General features: G+C 42.9%; 1 protein-coding gene across 3 annotated transcripts in view; it reads left to right on the top strand.

Annotated features, from left to right (window-relative positions):
* Positions 1-17,989, top strand: part of LOC135570183 (NACHT, LRR and PYD domains-containing protein 12-like) — a 46,247-nt gene extending 28,258 nt beyond the window's left edge. The window contains exons 9-16 of one of the 3 annotated variants that reach the window (XM_065016283.1): positions 1,973-2,146; positions 5,916-6,089; positions 8,449-8,622; positions 10,879-11,052; positions 13,308-13,481; positions 16,415-16,588; positions 16,899-16,945; positions 17,389-17,989. In XM_065016283.1, coding sequence (XP_064872355.1) covers positions 1,973-2,146; positions 5,916-6,089; positions 8,449-8,622; positions 10,879-11,052; positions 13,308-13,481; positions 16,415-16,588; positions 16,899-16,945; positions 17,389-17,930 — 1,633 coding nt within the window. In that variant the 3' untranslated portion in view covers positions 17,931-17,989. Of the gene's footprint in view, positions 1-1,972; positions 2,147-5,915; positions 6,090-8,284; positions 8,428-8,448; positions 8,623-10,714; positions 11,053-13,307; positions 13,482-16,414; positions 16,589-16,898; positions 16,946-17,388 lie in introns of those variants that run through there. The other 2 variants (XM_065016284.1, XM_065016285.1) reach the window with 2 other exon arrangements.
* Positions 17,990-27,611: the final 9,622 nt, after the last annotated feature.

Raw genomic sequence — 27,611 nt, 5'->3', positions numbered from 1 at the left:
ACAGAGGCACAAAGATCAGACCCCCTCTGTTATTGGCAATGGTGAGAGGTTAGTATGTTTTGTTGTAGCCTCTGTTATTGGTAATGGTGAGAGGTTAGTATGTTTTGTTGTAGCCTCTGTTATTGGTAATGGTGAGAGGTTAGTATGTTTTGTTGTAGCCTCTGTTATTGGTAATGGTGAGAGGTTAGTATGTTTTGTTGTAGCCTCTGTTATTGGTAATGGTGAGAGGTTAGTATGTTTTGTTGTAGCCTCTGTTATTGGTAATGGTGAGAGGTTAGCATGTTTTGTTGTAGCCTCTGTTATTGGTAATGGTGAGAGGTTAGTATGTTTTGTTGTAGTCTCTGTTATTGGTAATGGTGAGAGGTTAGCATGTTTTGTTGTAGCCTCTGTTATTGGTAATGGTGAGAGGTTAGCATGTTTTGTTGTAGCCTCTGTTATTGGTAATGGTGAGAGGTTAGCATGTTTTGTTGTAGCCTCTGTTATTGGTAATGGTGAGAGGTTAGCATGTTTTGTTGTAGCCTCTGTTATTGGTAATGGTGAGAGGTTAGCATGTTTTGTTGTAGCCTCTGTTATTGGTAATGGTGAGAGGTTAGCATGTTTTGTTGTAGTCTCTGTTATTGGTAATGGTGAGAGGTTAGCATGTTTTGTTGTAGCCTCTGTTATTGGTAATGGTGAGAGGTTAGCATGTTTTGTTGTAGTCTCTGTTATTGGTAATGATGAGAGGTTAGCATGTTTTGTTGTAGCCTCTGTTATTGGTAATGGTGAGAGGTTAGTATGTTTTGTTGTAGCCTCTGTTATTGGTTATGGTGAGAGGTTAACATGTTTTGTTGTAGCCTCTGTTATTGGTAATGGTGAGAGGTTAGCATGTTTTGTTGTAGCCTCTGTTATTGGTAATGGTGAGAGGTTAGCATGTTTTGTTGTAGCCTCTGTTATTGTTCATGTAGGCTGTTGACTACTTTAATACTTTGAGTGAATTGGTCAGAATACTTATGACTTCTTCAAATAGGGGGACTAGATACATAAAGTGCTTTCATTTCTAAAGGTTGAATCAGATATGTATTCAATTATCCTCAAATAAAAGGTGACATTATATCAGGGTTTTCCTCTGGTGAAGTAGAGGAGGACCAATACGCAGCGTGGTTATATTGACTCATGTTTAATAAAAACAGATAAACATGAACACTACAAAACAGTAAACGTGGAAAACCAAAAACAGCCCTATCTGGTGCAAAACACAGACACAGGAACAATCACCCACAAACACACAGTGAAATCCAGGCTACCTAAGTATGATTCTCAATCAGAGACAACTAATGACACCTGCCTCTGATTGAGAACCATACTAGGCCGAAACATAGAAATACCCTAAACATAGAAAAACAAACATAGACTGCCCACCCACCTCACGCCCTGACCATACTAAATAAATACAAAGCAAAGGATATAAAGGTCAGAACGTGACATATACTGTCACCTCACATGAAACATTTAATCTGAAATCCAAAATGTTGGAGAATAGAGCCACATTTAAAATGTTAACTTCACTGTCAAAATAGATATGGTGTGGACTGTATACTCAATACAATCTAAATCTGATACCTCACTGTCTAAATAGATATGGTGTGGACTGTATACTCAATACAATGTAAATCTGATACCTCACTGTCTAAATAGATATGGTGTGGACTGTATACTCAATACAATCTAAATCTGATACCTCACTGTCTGTCTTTTGAAAGATACTGCTTTTCAAACTGGTCTGGTCAGTCTACCGAAATATTTGTACTATACATGTTTCTATCTACAACCAATACTTGGATAATTTGTCATTTCTAATAATGATACATTAATATATGAATATGTATGGCAGGTTTCAGGACACTGATATATCTGAATATGTTAAAACATTTACTGCCACTCTGTTCCCCACCAAAGAATATCAGTGTTTTTAAAATGATTTGACTCTTTGCAGGCTATCAGGCTGTCTAGTCACAGAGGAAGGCTGTGCTTCTCTGGTCTCAGCTCTGAGGTCAAACCCCTCACACCTGAGAGAGCTGGACCTGAGTAACAATAACCTGAAGGATTCAGGAGTGAAGCTGCTCTCTGCTGGACTGGGGAATCCCCACTGTAAACTGGAGACTCTGAGGTCAGTATTCCTGTAGTTGGTCAACAAGTGATAACTGTTCACCAGATCCACATGTGTTTACCAGACACACATAGTCCACACCATATGTGTTTGGACAGTGAAGCCTACAGTTTTAAATGTGGTGCTTTGCTTCAGCATTTTGGATTTGAGATACAATGTTTCATATTAGGAGACAGTACAGAATGTCACCTTTTATTTGAGGGAATTCATACATATACAGTTGTGGCCAAAAGTTTTGAGAATGACACAAATAGTAATTTCAAAAAAGTTTGCTGCTTCTGTGTCTTTACATATTTTTGTCAGATGTTACTATGGAATACTGAAGTATAATTACAAGCAATTCATAAGTGTCAAAGGCTTTTATTGACAATTACATGAAGTTGACGCAAAGAGTCAATATTTGCAGTGTTGACCCTTCTTTTTCAAGACCTCTGCACTCTGCCCTGGCATGCTGTCAATTACCTTCTGGGCCACATCCTGACTGATGACAGCCCATTCTTGCATAATCAATGCATGGAGTTTGTCAGAATTTGTGGGTTTTTGTTTGTCCACCCGCCTCTTGAGGATTGACCACAAGTTCTCAATGGGATTAAGGTCTGGGGAGTTTCCTGGCCATGGACCCAAAATATTGATGTTTTGTTCCCTGAGCCACTTAGTTTTCACTTTTGCCTTATGACAACTTGCTCCATCATGCTGGAAATGGTATTGTTCGTCACCAAACTGTTCCTGGATGGTTGGAAGAAGTTGCTCTTGGAGGATGTGTTGGTACCATTCTTTATTCATGGCTGTGTTCAAAATTGTGAGTGATCCCACTCCCTTGGCTGAGAAGTAACCCCACACATGAATGGTCTCAGGATGCTTTACTGATGGCATGACACAGACTGATGGTAGCGCTCAACTTGTCTTCTCCGGACAAGCCTTTTTCCGGATGCCCCAAACAATCGGAAAGGGGATTCATCAGAGAAAATGACTTTACCCCAGTCCTCAGCAGTCCAATCCCTGTACCTTTTGGAGAATATCAGTCTGTCCCTGATGTTGTTCCTGGAGAGAAGTGTCCTCTTTGCTGCCCTTCTTGACACCAGGCCATCCTCCAAAAGTCTTCACCTCACTGTGCATGCAGATGCACTCACACTCGCCTGCTGCCATTCCTGAGCAAGCTCTGTACTGGTGGTGCCCGATCCCGCAGCTGAATCAACTTTAGGAGACGGTCCTGGTGTTTGCTGGACTTTCTTGGGCACCCTGAAGCCTTCTTCACAACAATTGAACCGCTCTCCTTGAAGTTCTTGATGATCCGGTAAATGGTTGATTTAGGTGCAATCTTACTGGCAGCAATATCCTTGCCTGTGAAGGCCTTTTTGTGCAAAGCAATGATGACGACACAAGTTTCCTTGCAGGTAACCATGTTTGACAGAGGAAGAACAATGATTCCAAGCACCACCCTCCTTTTGAAGCTTCCAGTCTATAATTCGAACCTAATCAGCATGACAGAGTGATCTCCAGCCTTGTCCTTGTCAACACTCACACCTGTGTTAGCAAGAGAATCACTGACATGATGTCAGCTGGTCCTTTTGTGGCAGGGCTGAAATGCAGTGGAAATGTTTTTGGGGGGATTCAATTCATTAGCATGGCAAAGAGGGACTTTGTAATTAATTGCAGTTCATCTGATCACTCTTCATAACATTCTAGAGTATACGCAAATTGCCATCATACAAACTGAAGCATCAGACTTTGTGGATATTAATATTTGTGTCATTCTCAAAACGTTTTGCCACGACTGTATATTTTACAGTTTAGATATGAAAGCACTTTATGTATCTAAAGTCATCAAAAAAGAAACATCCCTTTTTTCAGGACCCTGTCTTTAAAAGATAATTTGTAAAAATGCAAATAACTTCACAGATCTTTATTGTAAAGGGTTTAAGCACTGTTTCCGTGCTTGTTCAATGAACCATAAACAATTAATGAACATGCACCTGTGGGGCGGTCGTTTAGACACTAACAGCTTACAGACAGTAGGCAATTAAGGTCACAGTTATAAACACTTAGGACACTAAAGAGGTCTTTCTACTGACTCTGAAAAACACCAAAAGAAAGATGCCCAGGGTCCCTGCTCAGTTGCATGAACGTGCCTTAGGCATGCAGCAAGGAGGCATGAGGATTGCAGATGTGGCCATGGAAATAAATTGTGATGTCTGTACTGTGAGACACCTAAGACAGCGCTAAAGGGAGACAGGATGGACAGCTGATCGTCCTCGCAGTGGCAGAACACGTGTAACAACACCTGCGCAGGATCGGTACATCCGAACATGACACCTGCGGGACAGGTGCAGGATGGCAACAACAACTGCCCAAGTTACACCGGAACACACAATCCCTCCATCAGTGCTCAGATTGTCCGTAATAGGCTGAGAAAGGCTGGACTGAGGGCTAGTACACCTGTTGTGAAGCAGGTCCTCCCCAGACATCACTGGCAACAACGTCGCCTATGGGCACAAACCCACTGTCACTGGACCAGACAGGACTGGCAAAAGTGCTCTTCACTGACGAGTCGTGGTTTTGTCTCACCAGGGGTGATGGTCGTATTTGCGTTTATCGTCGAAGGAATGAGCGTTACACAGAGGCCTGTACTCTGGAGCGGGATCGATTTGGAGGTGGAGGGTCCGTCATGGTCTGGGGGCGGTGTGTCAGTATCATCGGACTGAGCTTGTTGTCATTGCAGGCGATCTCAACGCTGTGCGTTACAGGGAAGACATCTTCCTCCCTCATGTGGTACCCTTCCTGCAGGCTCATCCTGACATGACCCTCCTTCATGACAATGCCACCAGCCATACTGCTTGTCCTGTGCGTGATTTCCTGCAAGACAGGAATGGCAGTGTTCTGCCATGGCCAGCGAAGAGCCAGGTTATCAATCCCATTGAGCAGATCTGGGACCTGTTGGATCGGAGGGTGAGGGCCATTCCCCCCAAAACATGTCCGGGAACTTGCAGGTGCCTTGGTGGAAGAGTGGGGTAACATCTCACAGCAAGAACTGGCAAATCTGGACCAGTCCATGAGGAGGAGATGCATGGCAGTACATAATGCAGCTGGTGGCCACACCACATACTGAATTACTTTTGATTTTGACCCCCCCTTTTTTCAGGGACACATTATTCCATTTCTGCTAGTCACATGTCTGCGGAACTTGTTCAGTTTATGTGTCAGTTGTTGAATGTTATGTTCATACAAATATTTACACATGAAGTTTTATTAAGTTTGCAGAAAATAAACGCAAATGACAGTGAGAGGACGTTTCATTTTTTGCTGAGTTTAGTGTTGGGTCACATATTCCATGCCTGCAGTGATTACATCAAGCTTGTGATTCTACAAACTTGTTGAAAGCATTTGCAGTTTGTCTTGGTTGTGTGTTGGGTGTTTTCCTAATAGAAACTGAATGGTGAATAATGTCCTGTCATTTTGGAGTCACTTCACTTGTATTGTCAGTAAATAGATATGATGTGGACTGTTTACTCAATACAATCTAAATCTGATACCTCACTGTCTGTCTTTTGACTGATACTGCTTTTTAAACTGGTCTGGTCAGTCTACTATAATATTTGTACTTTACATGTTTCTATCCTCAGGTAATGATTTGATAATTTGTCATTTTTAATGATGATACATTAATTTACGAATAGATATGGAAGGTTCCATATGTTGAAAAAATATACTGCCACTATTTTCACCACCAAAGAATAGCAGTGTGATTTGAAAATTATTTGACTCTTTGCAGGCTGTCAGGCTGTCTAGTCACAGAGAAAGGCTGTGCTTCTCTGGTCTCAGCTCTGGAGTCAAACCCCTCACACCTGAGAGAGCTGGACCTGAGTAACAATGACCTGAAGGAGTCAGGAGTGAAGCTGCTCTCTGCTGGACTGGGGAATCCCCACTGTAAACTGGAGACTCTGAGGTCAGTATTCCTGTAGTTGGTCAACAAGTGATAACTGTTCACCAGATCCACATGTGTTTACCAGACACACATAGTCCACACCATATGTGTTTGGACAGTGAAGCTTACAGTTTTAAATGTGGTGCTTTGATCCAGCATTTTGGATTTGAGGTAGAATGTTTCATATTAGGAGACAGTACAGAATGTCACCTTTTATTTAAAGGTATTTTCATACAAATATATTTTACAGTTTGTAAATTAAAACACTTTATCTATCTAGTTCTCCCATTTGAAAAAGTAATAATATTTTGGATAAATTATTTTTGTCAAAAGTTTAGTATTTGGTCCCATATTCCATGTCTGCAGTGATTACATCAAGCTTGTTATTCTACTAACTTGAATGAATTTGCAGTTTGTCTTGGTTGTGTTTTGGATGATGTATTTCCTAATAGAAACTGAATGGTGAATAATGTCCTGTCATTTTGGAGTCAATTCACTTGTATTGTCAGTAAGAATAGAAGATGTTTCTGGACACTTCTACATTCATGTGGATGCTACTATGATTATGAATAATAATGAATGAGTCTTGAATGATGATGAATGAGAAAGCAACAGAAGAACAAAGATCAGACCCACTCTGTTATTGGTAATGGTGAGAGGTTAGCATGTTTTGTTGTAGCCTCTGTTATTGGTAATGGTGAGAGGTTAGCATGTTTTGTTGTATCCTCTGTTATTGGTAATGGTGAGAGGTTAGCATGTTTTGTTGTAGTCTCTGTTATTGGTAATGGTGAGAGGTTAGCATGTTTTGTTGTAGCCTCTGTTATTGGTAATGGTGAGAGGTTAGCATGTTTTGTTGTAGTCTCTGTTATTGGTAATGGTGAGAGGTTAGTATGTTTTGTTGTAGCATCTGTAACTGTCACACTCCTTATTATTCATGATTCAGTCATGATTTGTATTAGTCATGGCATCATCAGGATTAGTTTAGTAGTGCTTAGAAAGATGTTATCTACTCAGACAGAAAATTACTCCAGTCATCAATCACAATTGTTTTAATGAACAAAAATAACCCAAAACAACCAAAACAAACTGTAGATGTAACAAACGAGTTTGTCACGACTTCCGACGAGGTCGGTCCCTCTCCTTGTTCGGTGGTCGACGTCACCGGCCTTCTAGCCATCGCCGATCCACTTTTCATTTTCCATTTGTTTTGTCTTTGTTTTACACAGCTGGTTTCATTTCCGCAATTACATGTTCATTATTTAACCCTCTTTTCCCCCTTTGTTTTTGTGCGTGATTGTTTTCTGTCTGTTCGGTCTGTTATTGTGGGCTCGGTATTACGACATGTTATTGGAATATTTGAGTAAAGTTACTTGTGTTACTCATCTCTGCTGTCCTGCGCCTGACTCCTCTGCACCAGCTTCACCCAGACCATTACAGAGTTTGAGTCACAAGCTCGATGAAGTCATTGCGTTCAAGGAATATCAGACCAAATACTCAACTTTTGACTATTTTAATACACTGAAAGTTAATTGGTCAGAATACTTATGACTTCTTCAAATGGGGGACCTAGATCCATAAAGTGTTTTCATTTCTAAATGGTGAAACAGATATGTATTAAAATATCCTCAAATAAAAGATGACATTATAAACTGTCACCTCATATGAAACATTTGACCTGAAATCCAAAATGTTGGAGAATAGAGACACATTTGAAATGTTAGCTTCACTGTCTAAATAGATATGGTGTGGACTGTATACTCAATACAATCTAAATCTGATACCTCACTGTCTAAATAGATATGGTGTGGACTGTATACTCAATACAATCTAAATCTGATACCTCACTGTCTAAATAGATATGGTTATGGACTGTATACTCAATACAATCTAAATCTGATACCTCACTGTCTAAATAGATATGGTGTGGACTGTATACTCAATACAATCTAAATCTGATACCTCACTGTCTGTCTTTTGACTGATACTGCTTTTTAAACTGGTCTGGTCAGTCTACTCAAATATTTGTTAATATGCATCTTTCTATCTACAAGCAATACTTGGAAAATGTGTCACTTATAATAATGATACATTCATAAATGAATAGATATGGCAGGTTTCAGGACACTGATATATCTGAACATTAAAAAAATATATACTGTTCCATTCTTCACCTCCAAAGAATAGCAGTGTGATTTTAATATGATTTGACTCTGCAGGCTGTCAGGCTGTCTAGTCACAGAGGAAGGCTGTGCTTCTCTGGTCTCAGCTCTGAGGTCAAACCCAACACATTATTTGTGGACTGGTTACAGTGTAAGCAGGGAAAGCTGAGTGTAACATTTTAATACAACCTGTCTGTCATTGTATTTCTTCTGTGTTTCAGACTCACTGGCTGTAAAATCAGAAACACATCCTGTAAAGTGTTGGCCTCAGTTCTCAGTTCAAACCCCTCACACCTGAGAGAGCTGGATCTGAGTAACAATGACCTGAATGATTCAGGAGTGAAGCTGCTCTCTGCTGGACTGGGGAATCCCCACTGTAAACTGGAGACTCTGAGGTCAGTATTCCTGTAGTTGGTCAACAAGTGATAACTGTTCACCAGATCCACATGTGTTTACCAGACACACATAGTCCACACCATATGTGCATACCTGTGTTACTGTTTAAATATGAATAGTGAATAATGACGAATAAAAAAGTTATAGAGACACAAAGATCAGAATAAATGCTAAACTCCTCTGTTATTGGTAATAGTGAGAGGTTAGCATGTTTTGTTGTAGCCTCTGTTATTGGTAATGGTGAGAGGTTAGCATGTTTTGTTGTAGCCTCTGTTACTGGTAATGTTGAGAGGTTATAATGTTTTGTTGTAGTTTCTGTTATTGGTAATGGTGAGAGGTTAGTATGTTTTGTTGTAGTCTCTGTTATTGGTAATGGTGAGAGGTTAGCATGTTTTGTTGTAGCCTCTGTTATTGGTAATGGTGAGAGGTTAGTATGTTTTGTTGTAGTCTCTGTTATTGGTAATGGTGAGAGGTTAGCATGTTTTGTTGTAGCCTCTGTTATTGGTAATGGTGAGAGGTTAGCATGTTTTGTTGTAGCCTCTGTTATTGGTAATGGTGAGATGTTAGCATGTTTTGTTGTAGCCTCTGTTATTGGTAATGGTGAGAGGTTAGCATGTTTTGTTGTAGCCTCTGTTATTGGTAATGGTGAGAGGTTAGCATGTTTTGTTGTAGCCTCTGTTATTGGTAATGGTGAGAGGTTAGCTGTTTTGTTTTAGCCTCTGTAACTTTCACACTCATTATTATTCATGATTCAGTCATGATTTGTATTAATCATGGCATCATCAGGATTAGTTTAGTAGTGCTTAGAAAGATGTTATCTACTCAGACAGAAAATTACTCCAGTCATCAATCACAATTGTTTTAATGAACAAAAATAACCCAAAACAACCAAAACAAACTGTAGATGTAACAAACGAGTTTGTCAGGACTTCCGCCGAGGTCGGTCCCTCTCCTTGTTCGGGCGGCGTTCGGTGGTCGACGTCACCGGCCTTCTAGCCATCGCAGATCCCACTTTCATTTTCCATTTGTTTTGTCTTTGTTTTACACAGCTGGTTTCATTTCTCCAATTACATGTTCATTATTTAACCGTCTTTTCCCCTTTGTGATAGTTTTCTGTTCGGTCTGTTATTGTGGGCTCGGTATTACGACATGTTATTGGAATATTTGAGTAAAGTTACTTGTGTTACTCATCTCTGCTGTACTGCGCCTGACTCCTCTGCACCAGCTACACCCAGACCATTACAGAGACACATCTCTGCTGTCCTGCACCTGACTCCTCTGCACCAGCCTCACCCAGACCATTACAGGGACACATCTCTGCTGTCCTGCGCCTGACTCCTCTGCACCAGCCTCACACAGACCATTACAGAGTTTCAGTCACAAGCTCGATGAAGTCATTGCGTTCAAGGAATATCGGACCAAATACTCAACTTTTGACTATTTTAATACACTGAAAGTTAATTGGTCAGAATACTTATGACTTCTTCAAATGGGGGACCTAGATCCATAAAGTGCTTTATTTTTCTAAATGGTGAAACAGATATGTATTAAAATATCCTCAAATAAAAGATGACATTATAAACTGTCACCTCATGAAACATTTGACCTCAAATCCAAAATGTTGGAGAATAGAGCCACATTTAAAATGTTAGTTTCACTGTCTAAATAGATATGGTGTGGACTGTATACTCAATACAATCTAAATCTGATATCCTCACTGTCTAAATAGATATGGTGTGGACTGTATACTCAATACAATCTAAATCTGATTCCTCACTGTCTAAATAGATATGGTGTGGACTGTATACTCAATACAATCTAAATCTGATACCTCACTGTCTGTCTTCTGACTGATACTGATTTTTAAACTGGTCTGGTCAGTCTACTATAATATTTGTTAATATGCATCTTTCTATCTACAAGCAATACTTGGAAAATGTGTCATTTATAATAATGATACATTCATAAATGAATAGATATGGCAAGTTTCAGGACACTAATATATCTGAACATTAAAAAAAATATATACTATCCCTATTTTCACCTTCAAAGAATAGCAGTGTGGTTTTAATATGATTTGACTCTTTGCAGGCTGTCAGGCTGTCTAGTCACAGAGGAAGGCTGTACTTCTCTGGTCTCAGCTCTGAGGTCAAACCCAACACATTATTTGTGGACTGGTTACAGTGTAAGCAGGGAAAGCTGAGTGTAACATTTTAATACAACCTGTCTGTCATTGTATTTCTTCTGTGTTTCAGACTCACTGGCTGTAAAATCAGAAACACATCCTGTAAAGTGTTGGCCTCAGTTCTCAGTTCAAACCCCTCACACCTGAGAGAGCTGGATCTGAGTAACAATGACCTGAATGATTCAGGAGTGAAGCTGCTCTCTGCTGGACTGGGGAATCCCCACTGTAAACTGGAGACTCTGAGGTCAGTATTCCTGTAGTTGGTCAACAAGTGATAACTGTTCACCAGATCCACATGTGTTTACCAGACACACATAGTCCACACCATATGTGCATACCTGTGTTACTGTTTAAATATGAATAGTGAATAATGACGAATAAAAAAGTTATAGAGACACAAAGATCAGAATAAATGCTAAACTCCTCTGTTATTGGTAATAGTGAGAGGTTAGCATGTTTTGTTGTAGCCTCTGTTATTGGTAATGGTGAGAGGTTAGCATGTTTTGTTGTAGCCTCTGTTACTGGTAATGTTGAGAGGTTATAATGTTTTGTTGTAGTTTCTGTTATTGGTAATGGTGAGAGGTTAGTATGTTTTGTTGTAGTCTCTGTTATTGGTAATGGTGAGAGGTTAGCATGTTTTGTTGTAGCCTCTGTTATTGGTAATGGTGAGAGGTTAGTATGTTTTGTTGTAGTCTCTGTTATTGGTAATGGTGAGAGGTTAGCATGTTTTGTTGTAGCCTCTGTTATTGGTAATGGTGAGAGGTTAGCATGTTTTGTTGTAGCCTCTGTTATTGGTAATGGTGAGATGTTAGCATGTTTTGTTGTAGCCTCTGTTATTGGTAATGGTGAGAGGTTAGCATGTTTTGTTGTAGCCTCTGTTATTGGTAATGGTGAGAGGTTAGCATGTTTTGTTGTAGCCTCTGTTATTGGTAATGGTGAGAGGTTAGCTGTTTTGTTTTAGCCTCTGTAACTTTCACACTCATTATTATTCATGATTCAGTCATGATTTGTATTAATCATGGCATCATCAGGATTAGTTTAGTAGTGCTTAGAAAGATGTTATCTACTCAGACAGAAAATTACTCCAGTCATCAATCACAATTGTTTTAATGAACAAAAATAACCCAAAACAACCAAAACAAACTGTAGATGTAACAAACGAGTTTGTCAGGACTTCCGCCGAGGTCGGTCCCTCTCCTTGTTCGGGCGGCGTTCGGTGGTCGACGTCACCGGCCTTCTAGCCATCGCAGATCCCACTTTCATTTTCCATTTGTTTTGTCTTTGTTTTACACAGCTGGTTTCATTTCTCCAATTACATGTTCATTATTTAACCGTCTTTTCCCCTTTGTGATAGTTTTCTGTTCGGTCTGTTATTGTGGGCTCGGTATTACGACATGTTATTGGAATATTTGAGTAAAGTTACTTGTGTTACTCATCTCTGCTGTACTGCGCCTGACTCCTCTGCACCAGCTACACCCAGACCATTACAGAGACACATCTCTGCTGTCCTGCACCTGACTCCTCTGCACCAGCCTCACCCAGACCATTACAGGGACACATCTCTGCTGTCCTGCGCCTGACTCCTCTGCACCAGCCTCACACAGACCATTACAGAGTTTCAGTCACAAGCTCGATGAAGTCATTGCGTTCAAGGAATATCGGACCAAATACTCAACTTTTGACTATTTTAATACACTGAAAGTTAATTGGTCAGAATACTTATGACTTCTTCAAATGGGGGACCTAGATCCATAAAGTGCTTTATTTTTCTAAATGGTGAAACAGATATGTATTAAAATATCCTCAAATAAAAGATGACATTATAAACTGTCACCTCATGAAACATTTGACCTCAAATCCAAAATGTTGGAGAATAGAGCCACATTTAAAATGTTAGTTTCACTGTCTAAATAGATATGGTGTGGACTGTATACTCAATACAATCTAAATCTGATATCCTCACTGTCTAAATAGATATGGTGTGGACTGTATACTCAATACAATCTAAATCTGATTCCTCACTGTCTAAATAGATATGGTGTGGACTGTATACTCAATACAATCTAAATCTGATACCTCACTGTCTGTCTTCTGACTGATACTGATTTTTAAACTGGTCTGGTCAGTCTACTATAATATTTGTTAATATGCATCTTTCTATCTACAAGCAATACTTGGAAAATGTGTCATTTATAATAATGATACATTCATAAATGAATAGATATGGCAAGTTTCAGGACACTAATATATCTGAACATTAAAAAAAATATATACTATCCCTATTTTCACCTTCAAAGAATAGCAGTGTGGTTTTAATATGATTTGACTCTTTGCAGGCTGTCAGGCTGTCTAGTCACAGAGGAAGGCTGTACTTCTCTGGTCTCAGCTCTGGAGTCAAACCCAACACATTATTTGTGCACATGTTACAGTGTAACCAGGGAAAGCTAAGTGTAACATTTTAATACAACCTGTCTGTCATTGTATTTCTCTGTGTTTCAGACTCGCTGGCTGTAAACTCAGGAACACATCCTGTAAAGTGTTGGCCTCAGTTCTCAGTTCAAACCCCTCACACCTGAGAGAGCTGGACCTGAGTAACAATGACCTGAAGGATTCAGGAGTGAAGCTGCTCTCTGCTGGACTGGGGAATCCCCACTGTAAACTGGAGACTCTGAGGTCAATATTCCTGTAGTTGGTCAACAAGTGATAACTGTTCACCAGATCCACATGTGTTTACCAGACACACATAGTCCACACCATATGTGTTTGGACAGTGAAGCTTACAGTTTTAAATGTGGTGCTTTGCTCCAGCATTTTGAATTTGAGATATAATGTTTCATATTAGGAGACAGTACAGAATGTCACCTTTTATTTGAGGGAATTCATACATATATTTTACCGTTTAGGTATGAATAGTGAAAAATGATGATTTTTTTATTTTTATTTTTTTATTTCACCTTTATTTAACCAGGTAGACTAGTTGAGAACACCTTTATTTAACCAGGTAGGCTAGTTGAGAACAAGTTCTCATTTACAACTGCGATCTGGCCAAGATAAAGCATAGCAGTGTGAACAAACAACACAGAGTTACACATGGAGTAAACAATTAACAAGTCAATAACACAGTAGAGGAGTCTATATACATTGTGTGCAAAAGGCATGAGGAGGTAGGCGAATAATTACAATATTGCAGATTAACACTGGAGTGATAAATGATCAGATGGTCATGTACAGGTAGAGATATTGGTGTGCAAAAAGAGCAGAAAAGTAAATAAATAAAAACTGTGGGGATGAGGTAGGTGAAAATGGGTGGGCTATTTACTGATAGACTATGTACAGCTGCAGCGATCGGTTAGCTGCTCGGATAGCTGATGTTTGAAGTTGGTGAGGGAGATAAAAGTCTCCAACTTCAGCGATTTTTTGCAATTCGTTCCAGTCACAGGCAGCAGAGAACTGGAACGAAAGGCGGCCAAATGAGGTGTTGGCTTTAGGGATGATCAGTGAGATACACCTGCTGGAGCGTGTGCTACGGGTGGGTGTTGCCATCAAGACCAGTGAACTGAGATAAGGCGGAGCTTTACTTAGCATGGACTTGTAGATGAACTGGAGCCAATGGGTCTGGCGACGAATATGTAGCGAGGGCCAGCCGACTAGAGCATACAGGTCGCAGTGGTGGGTGGTATAAGGTGCTTTAGTAAAACGGATGGCACTGTGATAAACTGCATCCAGTTTGCTGAGTAGAGTATTGGAAGCTATTTTGTAGATGACATCGTCGAAGTCGAGGATCGGTAGGATAGTCAGTTTTACTGAAGGAGGCTTTGTTGCGGAATAGAAAGTCAATTCTAGATTTGATTTTAGATTGGAGATGTTTGATATGAGTCTGGAAGGAGAGTTTACAGTCTAGCCAGACACCTAGGTACTTATAGATGTCTACATATTCTAGGTCGGAAACATCCAGGGTGGTGATGCTAGTCGGGCGTGCGGGTGCAGGCAGCGAACGGTTGAAAAGCATGCATTTGGTTTTACTAGCGTTTAAGAGCAGTTGGAGGCCACGGAAGGAGTGTTGTATGGCATTGAAGCTCGTTTGGAGGTTAGATAGCACAGTGTCCAAGGACGGGCCAGAAGTATACAGAATGGTGTCGTCTGCGTAGAGGTGGATCAGGGAATCGCCCGCAGCAAGAGCAACATCATTGATATATACAGAGAAAAGAGTCGGCCCGAGAATTGAACCCTGTGGCACCCCCATAGAGACTGCCAGAGGACTGCCAGAGGACCGGACAGCAGGACCGGACAGCACACTGAACTCTGTCTGCAAAAGTAGTTGGTGAACCAGGCAAGGCAGTCATCAGAAAAACCGAGGCTACTGAGTCTGCCGATAAGAATATGGTGATTGACAGAGTCGAAAGCCTTGGCCAGGTCGATGAAGACAGCTGCACAGTACTGTCTTTTATAGATGGCAGTTATGATATCATTTGTGACCTTGAGCATGTCTGAGGTGCACCCGTGACCGGCTCGGAAACCAGATTGACTTCGAAGACCTTAGATAGGCAGGGCAGGATGGATATAGGTCTGTAACAGTTTGGGTCCAGGGTGTCTCCCCCTTTGAAGAGGGGGATGACCGCGGCAGCTTTCCAATCCTTGGGGATCTCAGACGATATGAAAGAGAGGTTGAACAGGCTGGTAATAGGGGTTGCGACAATGGCGGCGGATAGTTTCAGAAATAGAGGGTCCAAAGTTATAGAGGCACAAATCAGTATAATATAGTATAAATGCTGATCTCCCCTTTTATTGGTAATGGTGAGAGTTTAGCATGTTTTGTTGTAGTCTGTTATTGGTAATGGTGAGAGTTTAGCATGTTTTGTTGTAGCCTCTGTTATTGGTAATGGTGAGAGGTTAGCATGTTTTGTTGTAGCCTCTGTTATTGGTAATGGTGAGAGGTTAGCATGTTTTGTTGTAGCCTCTGTTATTGGTAATGGTGAGAGGTTAGCATGTTTTGTTGTAGTCTCTGTTATTGGTAATGGTGAGAGGTTAGCATGTTTTGTTGTAGTCTGTTATTGGTAATGGTGAGAGGTTAGTATGTTTTGTTGTAGTCTCTGTTATTGGTAATAGTGAGAGGTTAGTATGTTTTGTTGTAGCCTCTGTTATTGGTAATGGTGAGAGGTTAGTATGTTTTGTTGTATTCTCTGTTATTGGTAATGGTGAGAGGTTAGCATGTTTTGTTGTAGCCTCTGTTATTGGTAATGGTGAGAGGTTAGTATGTTTTGTTGTAGCCTCTGTAACTTTCTCACTCATTATTATTCATGATCTTTCATGTTTTTTCTTTCTCAGTTTCAGGCTTGATGTAGTCATTTTTTTCAAGGAATTTGGGAGCAAATATACTTTTGACTAATTATAAAAGTGAATTGTTATGACTTCTTTAAATACTTCAAATGGTGGGACTAGATTCATAAAGTTTCATTTCTAAAGGTTGAAACAGATATGTATTAAAATATTCTAAAATGAATTGTTATTCATGATTCATTCATGATGACAGAATGTCACCTTTTATTTGAAACATTTCTTTTCACCTCCATTTCACCTCCATCATAATATGATTTGACTCTTTGCAGGCTGTCAGGCTGTCTAGTCACAGAGGAAGGCTGTGCTTCTCTGGTCTCAGCTCTGAGGTCAAACCCCTCACACCTGAGAGAGCTGGACCTGAGCTACAATCACCCAGGAGACTCAGGAGTCAGACTGCTCTCTGCTGGACTGGAGGATCCACACTGCAGACTGGAGAAACTCAAGTATGTAGAGGGTTTATGTCAATGTTCATATCAGACATGTTTGACTTATCAGGCTAGTTAAGACAGACATTCTTACCAACACTTGACAAAGTTAGATACTGACACACTGGACTCACACACAAAGGAAACACAAACTAGACACAAACACACACACAATGAACACACACATACACACAGGACATTCTTACCAATGATTGACCCTGTGTGTGTGTCCAGTGTGCGTGTGTGTGTGTCCAGTGTGTGTGTGTGGGTGTGTATATGTTCAGGTGTATCCCTCAATGACTGTCTGTTCTTCTGCTTACCACTACAGTGTGGAACATGGTGGAGAGAACAGAATGAAACCTGGGCTTAGAAAATGTGAGTGTTGATTGCTGTGAAGAATATGACTAAGAATAAGTCTTAATTCAAGTTAAGTCAAAGTCAAAGACCACCATCATTACTGACTTGGTCATATTAAATATCAGCTGTAGTTCTACAGAAGCAGAAATCAGGGACACCAAAGTTTACAAAGAGTTGATTTGATAATGTGTGTGTGTGTCTGTGTGTGTGTGTGTGTGTGTGTGTGTGTGTGTGTGTGGGTGTGTTCAGGGTGTGTGTGTGTGTGTGTAATTAATGGGAATAAGTGTGTTTTATATTACCAGACAGTATAACATATGATCATTCAACAAGTCTCAAGTTACCTTAACTTCTCCTTTTGATACCTAGAAACATCTACATTAAATGAATTAGTGAAAAGTGAGTTAACATTCTAATGTGAATGATGATGATTTCTAATATTGTGTCTGGTTTTCATCCATCAGATGTCTGTGATCTCACACTGGACCTAAACACAGTAAACAGACGCCTCTCTCTGTCTGAGGAGAACAGAAAGGTGACATGTAGGACAGAGAAGCAGCCGTATCCTGATCACCCAGAGAGATTTGAGGGCTGTGGACAGGTGCTGTGTAGAGAGGGTCTGACTGGGCGCTGTTACTGGGAGGTAGAGAGGCGTGGGAGAGGGGCTGTTATAGGAGTGACATATAAAGGAATCAGCAGGAGAGGAAGGGGTAATGACTGTGGTCTTGGATACAATGACAAGTCCTGGAGTCTGTTCTGCTCAAACTGCTCTGACAACAGTTACTCTGCCAGGCACAATAATAATCGGACTCCCATAGTCGTCCACCCCTCCAGCCCCCACAGAGTAGGAGTGTATCTGGACTGGCCAGCCGGCACTCTGTCCTTCTATAGAGCCTCCTCTGACACACTGACCCACCTGATCACATTCACCTCCACATTCACTGAGCCCCTCTATCCAGGGTTTAGGCTTTGGGGTGATGGTGAATCAGTGTCAATAATAACCTGACACACACACACACACAGGACACACACACACACACACAGGACACACACACACAGGACACACACACACACAGGACACACACACACACAGGACACACACACACACTGGACACACAGGACACACACACACACACAGGACACACACACACACTGGACACACACACACACTGGACACACACACACACTGGACACACACACACACTGGACACACACACACACTGGACACACACACACTCTGGACACACACACAATGGTCACACACACACACTGGACACACACACACACTGGACACACACACACACTGGACACACACACACACACTGGACACACAAACACACACTGGACACACACACACACACTGGACACACACACACACTGGACACACACACACACTGGACACACACACACAGTGGGGACACACACACACACACACTGGACGCACACACACACTCTGGACACACACACACACACACTGGACACACACACACACACTGGACACACACACACTGGACAAATACACACGCACACACACACTCTGGACGCACACACACACTGGACACACACACTCTGGACACACACACACTCTGGACACACACACACTCTGGACACACACACACACTCTGGACACACACACACACTCTGGACACACACACACACTCTGGACACACACACACAGACAGGACACACACACACAGACAGGACACACACACACAGACAGGACACACACACACACACTGGACACACACACACACACTGGACACACACATACTCTGGACACACACACACACACTGGACAAATACACACACACACAGGACACACAAGCACAGGACACACACACACTCTGGACACACACACACACACTGGACACACACACACACTGGGGACACACACACTCTGGACACACACACACACTGGACACACACACACTGGACAAACACACACACTCACACACACTGGACAAATACACACACACAAACACACACACTGGACACACACACTCTGGACACACACACACACACTGGACACACACACTCAGGACACACACATTCTACACACACACACACACTCTGGACACACACACACACTGGACACACACACACACACATTCTGGACACACACACACTCTGGACACACACACACACACACATTCTGGACACACACACACTCTGGACACACACACACACACATTCTGGACACACACACACTCTGGACACACACACACACATTCTGGACACACACACACTCTGGACACACACACACACACACTCTGGACACAAACACACTCTGGACACACACACATTCTGGACACACACACACTCTGGACACACACACACACACATTCTGGACACACACACACTCTGGACACACACACACACTCTGGACACACACACACTCTGGACACACACACACACACATTCTGGACACACACACACTCTGGACACACACACTGGACAAACACACACACAGGACACACACATACACACTGGACACACACACACTCTGGACACACACACACACAGGACACACACACACACAGGACACACACACACACTGGACACACACATACACAGGACACACACACACACTCTGGACACACACACACTCTGGACACACACACACTCTGGACACACACACACACACAGGACACACACACACACAGGACACACACACACACAGGACACACACATACACAGGACACACACACACACTGGACACACACACACACTCTGGACACACACACACACTGGACACACACACACACTGGACACACACACACTGGACACACACACACACACTGGACACACACACACTGGACACACACACACACTCTGGACACACACACACACTCTGGACACACACACACTGGACACACACACACACACACTGGACACACACACACACACACACTGGACACACACTCACACTGGACACACACACACACTGGACACACACACATTCTGGACACACACACACTCGACACACTGGACACACACACTCTGGACACACACACACACTGGAAACACACACACTCTGGACACACACACACACACACACTGGACACACACACACACACACACTGGACACACACACACACACACACACTGGACACACACACACACTGGACACACACACATTCTGGACACACACACACTCAACACACTGGACACACACACTATGGACACACACACACACTGGACACACACATTCTGGACACACACACACTCGACACACTGGACACACACACACACACACACACTCTGGACACACACACACACTGGACACACACACACTCTGGACACACACACACACTCTGGACACACACACACACACACACTCTGGACACACACACACACTCTGGACACACACACACACACACACTCTGGACACACACACACACACACACTCTGGACACACACACACACTCTAGACACACACACACACTGGACACACACACACACTGGACACACACACACACTCTGGACACACACACACACTCTGGACACACACACACACTCTGGACACACACACACACTCTGGACACACACACACTCTGGACACACACACACTCTAGACACACACACACATTCTGGACACACACACACACACATGCGCGTCTTTCTATAGTTGTGAGGACCTCTTACAACAACACTGTTAAAATACCAATGTGATCATTTGTTGTCTTTTATGTTGAAAAACAAATTGTATAATTATATATGGACATACGCTCCATAGTTGTACAAGTGTACAAGGATATATTGTACTTTTCATAATAAAACATACTTGAAACAAGAAAAGGCTTGTTAATTGTGAAAACAGTTTGTTTATTGATTTTACGTTTCCTCTGTCAGGTTGATGTTAACCTGCGACTGGTTGAAACATGAAACAAATATGAAATGAAATACAAAACAATTAAATATGTGGAATAGAATTAAACAAATTGTACAATTAGTACAACAGAGTGTTGTGATGCAGGGTTACTATAGCAACAGAGTGTTGTAATGCAGGGTTACTATAGCAACATAGTGTTGTAATGCAGGGTTACTATAGCAACAGAGTGTTGTGATGCAGGGTTACTATAAGCAGGGTTACAGAGTGTTGTAATGCAGGGTCACTATAGCAACAGAGTTCTCACTGCAACAGAGTTCTCACTGCTCTCTTCTCTGCTCTCTTTCTGCTTGCTCTCTCTGCCCTCTCTCTCTCTGCTCTCTCGTTCTACTCTCTCTCTGTTCTCTGCTCTCTCTCCCTCTGCTCTCTCTGTTCTCTGCTCTCTCTTCTCTGCTCTCTTTCTGCTCTCTCTTCTCTGCTCTCTTTCTGCTGCTCTCTCTTTTCTCTGCTCTCTGCTCTCTCTTTGCTCTCTGCTCTCTCTCTCTCTCTGCTATCTCACTCTTTGCTCTCTCACTCTTTCTTTGCTTTCTCAGCCTGCTCTCTCTCTGCTCCCTCTCCCACACACTCTGCTCTCTCTCTCTCTCCCACACACTCTGCTCTCTCTCTGCTCTCTCTCTCCCACACACGCTGCTCTCTCTCTGCTCTCTCTCTCTCTCTCTCCCACACACTCTAATCTCTCTCTCTCTGCTCTCTCTCTCTCCCACACTCTGCTCTCTCTCTCTCCCACACTTTCTTCTCTCTCTCTCTCACACTTTCTTCTCTCTCTATCTCTCACTTTCTCTATCGTAACAGTGGTGCAGTTTGGACAATCACCACTTGATGGCAGTGTTAAACCAGAAGTGATGAAAACAACATCACTGCAGAGAGAGAGAGAGTCTAATATACTGATATACAGTAACATTCAGAAAGTATTCAGACCCCTTGACTTTTTACACATTTTGTCACGTTACAGCCTTATTCTAAAATGGATTAAATGTGTTTTTCCCCTCATCAATCTACACACAATAACCCAGAATTACAAAGCAAAAACGGTTCACTTTATGTGTGAACATTTTTATTTAAAAAAAACTTAGATATCACAGAGGGAGAGGGAGAGTAGAGAGTCAGAACAGAGGGAAGAGAGAGAGGGAGGGTAGAAAGTCAGAACAGAGGGAAAGAGAGAGAGAGGGAGAGTAGAGAGTCAGAACAGAGGGAAAGAGAGAGAGAGGGAGAGTAGAGAGTCAGAACAGAGGGAAAGAGAGAGAGGGAGGGTAGAAAGTCAGAACAGATGGAAAGAGAGAGAGGGAGAGAGTAGAGAGTCAGAACAGAGGGAAAGAGAGAGAGAGGGAGAGTAGAGAGTCAGAACAGAGGGAAAGAGAGAGAGAGGGAGGGGAGAGAGTCAGAACAGAGGGAAAGAGAGAGAGGGAGGGTAGAAAGTCAGAACAGAGGGAAAGAGAGAGAGAGGGAGAGTAGAGAGTCAGAACAGAGGGAAAGAGAGAGAGAGGGAGAGTAGAGAGTCAGAACAGAGGGAAAGAGAGAGAGGGAGGGTAGAAAGTCAGAACAGATGGAAAGAGAGAGAGGGAGAGAGTAGAGAGTCAGAACAGAGGGAAAGAGAGAGGGAGGGTAATGAGTCATAACAGAGGGATGGTAGAGAGTATGAACAGATGGAAAGAGAGAGAGAGGGAGGGTAGAGAGTCAGAACAGAGGGAAAGAGAGAGGGAGGGTAATGAGTCATAACAGAGGGATGGTAGAGAGTATGAACAGATGGAAAGAGAGAGAGAGGGAGGGTAGAGAGTCAGAACAGAGGGAAAGAGAGAGGGAGGGTAATGAGTCATAACAGAGGGATGGTAGAGAGTATGAACAGATGGAAAGAGAGAGAGGGAGGGTAGAGAGTCAAAACAGAGGGAAAGAGAGAGGGAGGGGAGAGAGTCAGAACAGAGGGAAAGAGAGAGAGAGGGAGGGAGGGGAGAGAGTCAGAACAGAGGGAAAGAGAGAGAGAGAGAGGGAGGGTAGAGAGTCAAAACAGAGGGAAAGAGAGAGAGAGGGAGGGGAGAGAGTCAGAACAGAGGGAAAGAGAGAGAGAGGGAGGGAGGGGAGAGAGTCAGAACAGAGGGAAAGAGAGAGAGAGAGAGGGAGGGGAGAGTGTCAGAACAGAGGGAGGGTAGAGAGTCAGAACAGATTGAAAGAGAGAGAGGGAGGGTAATGAGTCATAACAGAGGGATGGTAGAGAGTATGAACAGATGGAAAGAGAGAGAGAGGGAGGGTAGAGAGTCAGAACAGAGGGAAAGAGAGAGAGGGAGAGAGGGAGGGGAGAGTGTCAGAACAGAGGGAAAGAGAGAGAGAGGGAGGGTAGAGAGTCAGAACAGAGGGAAAGAGAGAGGGAGGGTAATGAGTCATAACAGAGGGATGGTAGAGAGTATGAACAGATGGAAAGAGAGAGAGAGGGAGGGTAGAGAGTCAAAACAGGGAAAGAGAGAGAGAGGGAGGGGAGAGAGTCAGAACAGAGGGAAAGAGAGAGAGAGGGAGGGAGGGGAGAGAGTCAGAACAGAGGGAAAGAGAGAGAGAGAGGGAGGGTAGAGAGTCAAAACAGAGGGAAAGAGAGAGAGAGGGAGGGGAGAGAGTCAGAACAGAGGGAAAGAGAGAGAGAGAGAGGGAGGGGAGAGTGTCAGAACAGAGGGAGGGGAGAGAGTCAGAACAGAGGGAAAGAGAGAGAGGGAGGGGAGAGTGTCAGAACAGAGGGAGGGTAGAGAGTCAGAACAGATTGAAAGAGAGAGAGGGAGGGTAATGAGTCATAACAGAGGGATGGTAGAGAGTATGAACAGATGGAAAGAGAGAGAGAGGGAGGGTAGAGAGTCAAAACAGAGGGAAAGAGAGAGAGGGGAGGGGAGAGTCAGAACAGAGGGAAAGAGAGAGAGGGAGGGAGGGGAGAGAGTCAGAACAGAGGGAAAGAGAGAGAGAGAGAGAGAGCGAGAGGGGAGAGAGTGTCAGAACAGAGGGAAAGGGAGAGAGAGAGAGAGCGAGAGGGGAGAGAGTGTCAGAACAGAGGGAAAGGGAGAGAGAGAGAGAGAGAGAGAGGGAGGGGAGAGAGTCAGAACAGAGGGGAAGAGAGAGAGAGAAAGGGAGGGGAGAGAGTCAGAACAGAGGGAAAGGGAGAGAGAGGGAGAGTAGAGAGTCAGAACAGAGGGAAAGGGAGAGAGAGGGAGGGGAGAGAGTCAGAACAGAGGGAAAGGGAGAGAGAGGGAGGGGAGAGAGTGAGATCAGAGGGAAAGAGAGAGAGAGGGAGGGTAGAGTCAGAACAGAGGGAAAGAGAGAGAGAGGGAGGGTAGAGAGTCAGAACAGAGAGAGAGAGAGAGAGAGGGAGGGGAGAGAGTCAGAACAGAGGGAAAGGGAGAGAGAGGGAGGGTAGAGAGTCAGAACAGAGGGAAAGAGAGAGAGAGGGAGGGTATAGAGTCAGAACAGAGGGAAAGAGAGAGAGAGGGAGGGTAGAGAGTCAGAACAGAGGGAAAGAGAGAGAGAGGGAGGGTAGAGAGTCAGAACAGAGGGAAAGAGAGAGAGAGGGAGGATAGAGAGTCAGAACAGAGGGAAAGAGAGAGAGGGAGGGTAGATGTGTGGAATTTGCTTTATGTTTGGTAATTGGGGGCCTTTGAGCCCTGATGGGCTGGGTGACATCATTGACTCTCTGAGAGATATGAGCTGCTGAGGAGAACAAGAGAGAGAGAGAGAAGGAGGGAAAGATTAGTCAGCAGAAATGATTCAGGACGACGTTCGTCTTTAGATGTACTTCTTCATTTCTCTCTTTCCCCACTGAGGAAGATAAAGGACACACACACACACATAGACAGACAGACAGACAGACACGAGGGCTAGGTATTCAGGAATTCCTCCCAATGTGTGTATATTGATTTCAGTCCCCTTCTCATTAACTAGATGCTGACCGTGACCAGAGATGGCTAGATTGAGCTAGAGGGGGTGTGTGTGTGTGTGTGTGTGTGTGTGTGTGTGTGTGTGTGTGTGTGTGTGTGTGTGTGTGTGTGTGTGTGTGTGTGTGTGTGCGTGCAAGCGTGTGTTTTTGTGAGAGTTAACAGGACTTTTGATAAGAATGACACACACAGCTCTGATTCCATTTCCTGCTTTGTGTTTCAATTAGGTCTCAGTGGAATAGTGACTCTCTGAGAGATATGAGTTCCTGTGTAAACTTTTGTTACTAACCAAATACTTATTTTCCACCATAATTTGCAAATAAATAAATTAAAAATGTGATTTTCTGGATTTTTTTCTTCTCATTTTGTCTGTCATAGTTGAAGTGTACCTATGATGAAAATTACAGGCCTTTCTCATCTTTTTAAGAGGGAGAACTTGCACAATTGGTGGCTGACTAAATACTTTTTTGCCCCACTGTAGTTGGTCACGGATGTGTTAACACAATGTGTTGTGACGATAGTTGGCCAAGCCTGTGTTAACACAATGTGTTGGGCCTCATTATGAATGGTTAAGGTTTGGGATAGAGTTTAAACATTAAGGTTAGGGCCTCATTATGAATGGTTAAGGTTTGGGATAGAGTTTAAACATTAAGATTAGGGCCTCATTATGAATGGTTAAGGTTTGGGATAGAGTTTAAACATTAAGTTTAGGGCCTCATTATGAATGGTTAAGGTTTGGGATAGAGTTTAAACATTAAGATTAGGGCCTCATTATGAATGGTTAAGGTTTGGGATAGAGTTTAAACATTAAGATTAGGGCCTCATTATGAATGGTTAAGGTTTGGGATAGAGTTTAAACATTAAGATTAGCCCCTCATTATGAATGGTTAAGGTTTGGGATAGAGTTTAAACATTAAGATTAGGGCCTCATTATGAATGGTTAAGGTTTGGGATAGAGTTTAAACAGAATGTTTAGGGCCTCATTATGAATGGTTAAGGTTTGGGTGTAACGGCTTTCTTCCTGTGAAGGAGAGGCGGACCAAAACACAGCGTGGTTGAAGTTCATGGTTCTTTAATAAGAGACACTTAACATGAACAAACTGCAAAACAATAAACGTGGCAAAACCGAAACAGCCCTATCTGGTGCAGCAAACACAAAGACAGGAAACAACCACCCACAAAACCCAACACAAAACAGGCTACCTAAATATGGTTCCCAATCAGAGACAATGACTAACACCTGCCTCTGATTGAGAACCATAACATAGAATGCCCACCCAGCTCACGTCCTGACCAATACTAAAACAAGGAAAGCACAAAAGAACTATGGTCAGAACGTGACAGCCCCCCTCCCCAAGGTGCGGACTCCGACCGTACAAGCTAAACCTATAGGGGAGGGTCTAGGTGGGCATTGTGGGAGAAAGATATACATATAGGGAGAAACATAATACTGTAACACAAGAGAAAGATACACTTAGAGTGCATTTGCCATTCTGGTAAAATGCATTGTCTATTGTATAGGACAGGAGGCCAGAGTAAGGCCATGAGAGCATAGGACAGTTGGACATACCAAAGTCAAGAGGGACATACAAAGGAGGGGGTCAGCCAAATGACCAATGGATGGACTATAGACATAGGGCATATATTTTTAGGACATGAAGAGAAGAGACACAGTCTACGAGTCCTAATAAGGACAGACATACCAAAGAACACACCAGGCTGAACGTAAGGGGGCCCATAGCATAAGATGGGCATGTATTATTTTTGGGACATGAAGAGGTCCTGTCACCATTGTAACTTGACTGAAAGCAGATATGGGCGTTATCGAGCTGAACAAGCAGGATGCACAGATTGGGATATAATGGTGGCAGATGGACTGAGGGAAGTAACTTCGTTTGCATGTGGGATGGACTCATATGTTGTATGTGTATAAATCAGAGCCAGTGCTCTGGAAAAGGGTGTGTTCCGCGGACCATCTAGGCTTCTGATATGTTTGTATTAAAAGCCTATATTGAATTCACAAGTTCTTGTAAGTGTTATATTTTGAAATGATTCTCCACGACATAATTTGGCGAGCTTTTTGCCAGGAGACCAAGGGATCGCAAAGAGTGACGTTCCGGACTGGTGATAGTTTCTTTGGACAATCTTGCAAACAAATGTGGCCACACAACTATAAAAAGGTAAGCTTGTTCTTACGTAGTTGAAATGTTTGTATAGATTGCTTCAGAGATCCTGTCTCAGCGAGAAGGGCGTCACGTAGGTCTCTCTTTAAAATGTCCTAAAAACCCAGTAAATGTTGAAGAACTTTTGAATTCAATGAATTGCATGCATGTGTGATTTTGGGGGTTGTTAAAAATAGATAAATAAACAGATGTGCAGGTGTAAAGACTAAGTGACTAGGGGCTGTGAACCTCGCGGGTGTCGGGCGTTTAGCGCAGGGGGCTTGCACTCTTTCTGATCGGTCGGTTCGAACGGACCCACGTGTTTGGGTTGGTTGAGGGGAGTTGTTCCGTCTGATTCTGCTTGGCCGGGCTCGGCTGTCTCGGGATTTGTTTTGGGATGTGTGTACAACGCAGCCCAATCAACCTGAGCGGGTGACCTGTGTTGGGTGTGTGTGATTCAGACTGCCCCTCTCACCGAGCCATTCATTTGTGGACCTTGTGTGGTTTGACTAGGTGTGGTTGTTTGCGCTCTCTGGCTGAGCTGCCTGGCCTGGTGTGGGGCAGCTGCTGCCTGCTCATAGGGTCATAAACGTATCAAAAAATAAGTAGAAAAGTCCACGAATACCGCCCTTTAAAAAAAAGATTAGAAAGGGGTTGGGTGGGTTATTCACGGCTACCGCTCCTGTTGAAAAGAGGGGGACTGAACGGGTGAATAAATAGGAAGCGGAAGAACTCTG

This window comes from Oncorhynchus nerka, unplaced genomic scaffold (assembly GCF_034236695.1).
Source record: "Oncorhynchus nerka isolate Pitt River unplaced genomic scaffold, Oner_Uvic_2.0 unplaced_scaffold_1053, whole genome shotgun sequence".
NCBI classification, from domain to species: domain Eukaryota; kingdom Metazoa; phylum Chordata; class Actinopteri; order Salmoniformes; family Salmonidae; genus Oncorhynchus; species Oncorhynchus nerka.
Note: the sequence above shows the minus strand (reverse complement) of the source record. Positions and strands in the feature narration are given on the sequence as shown.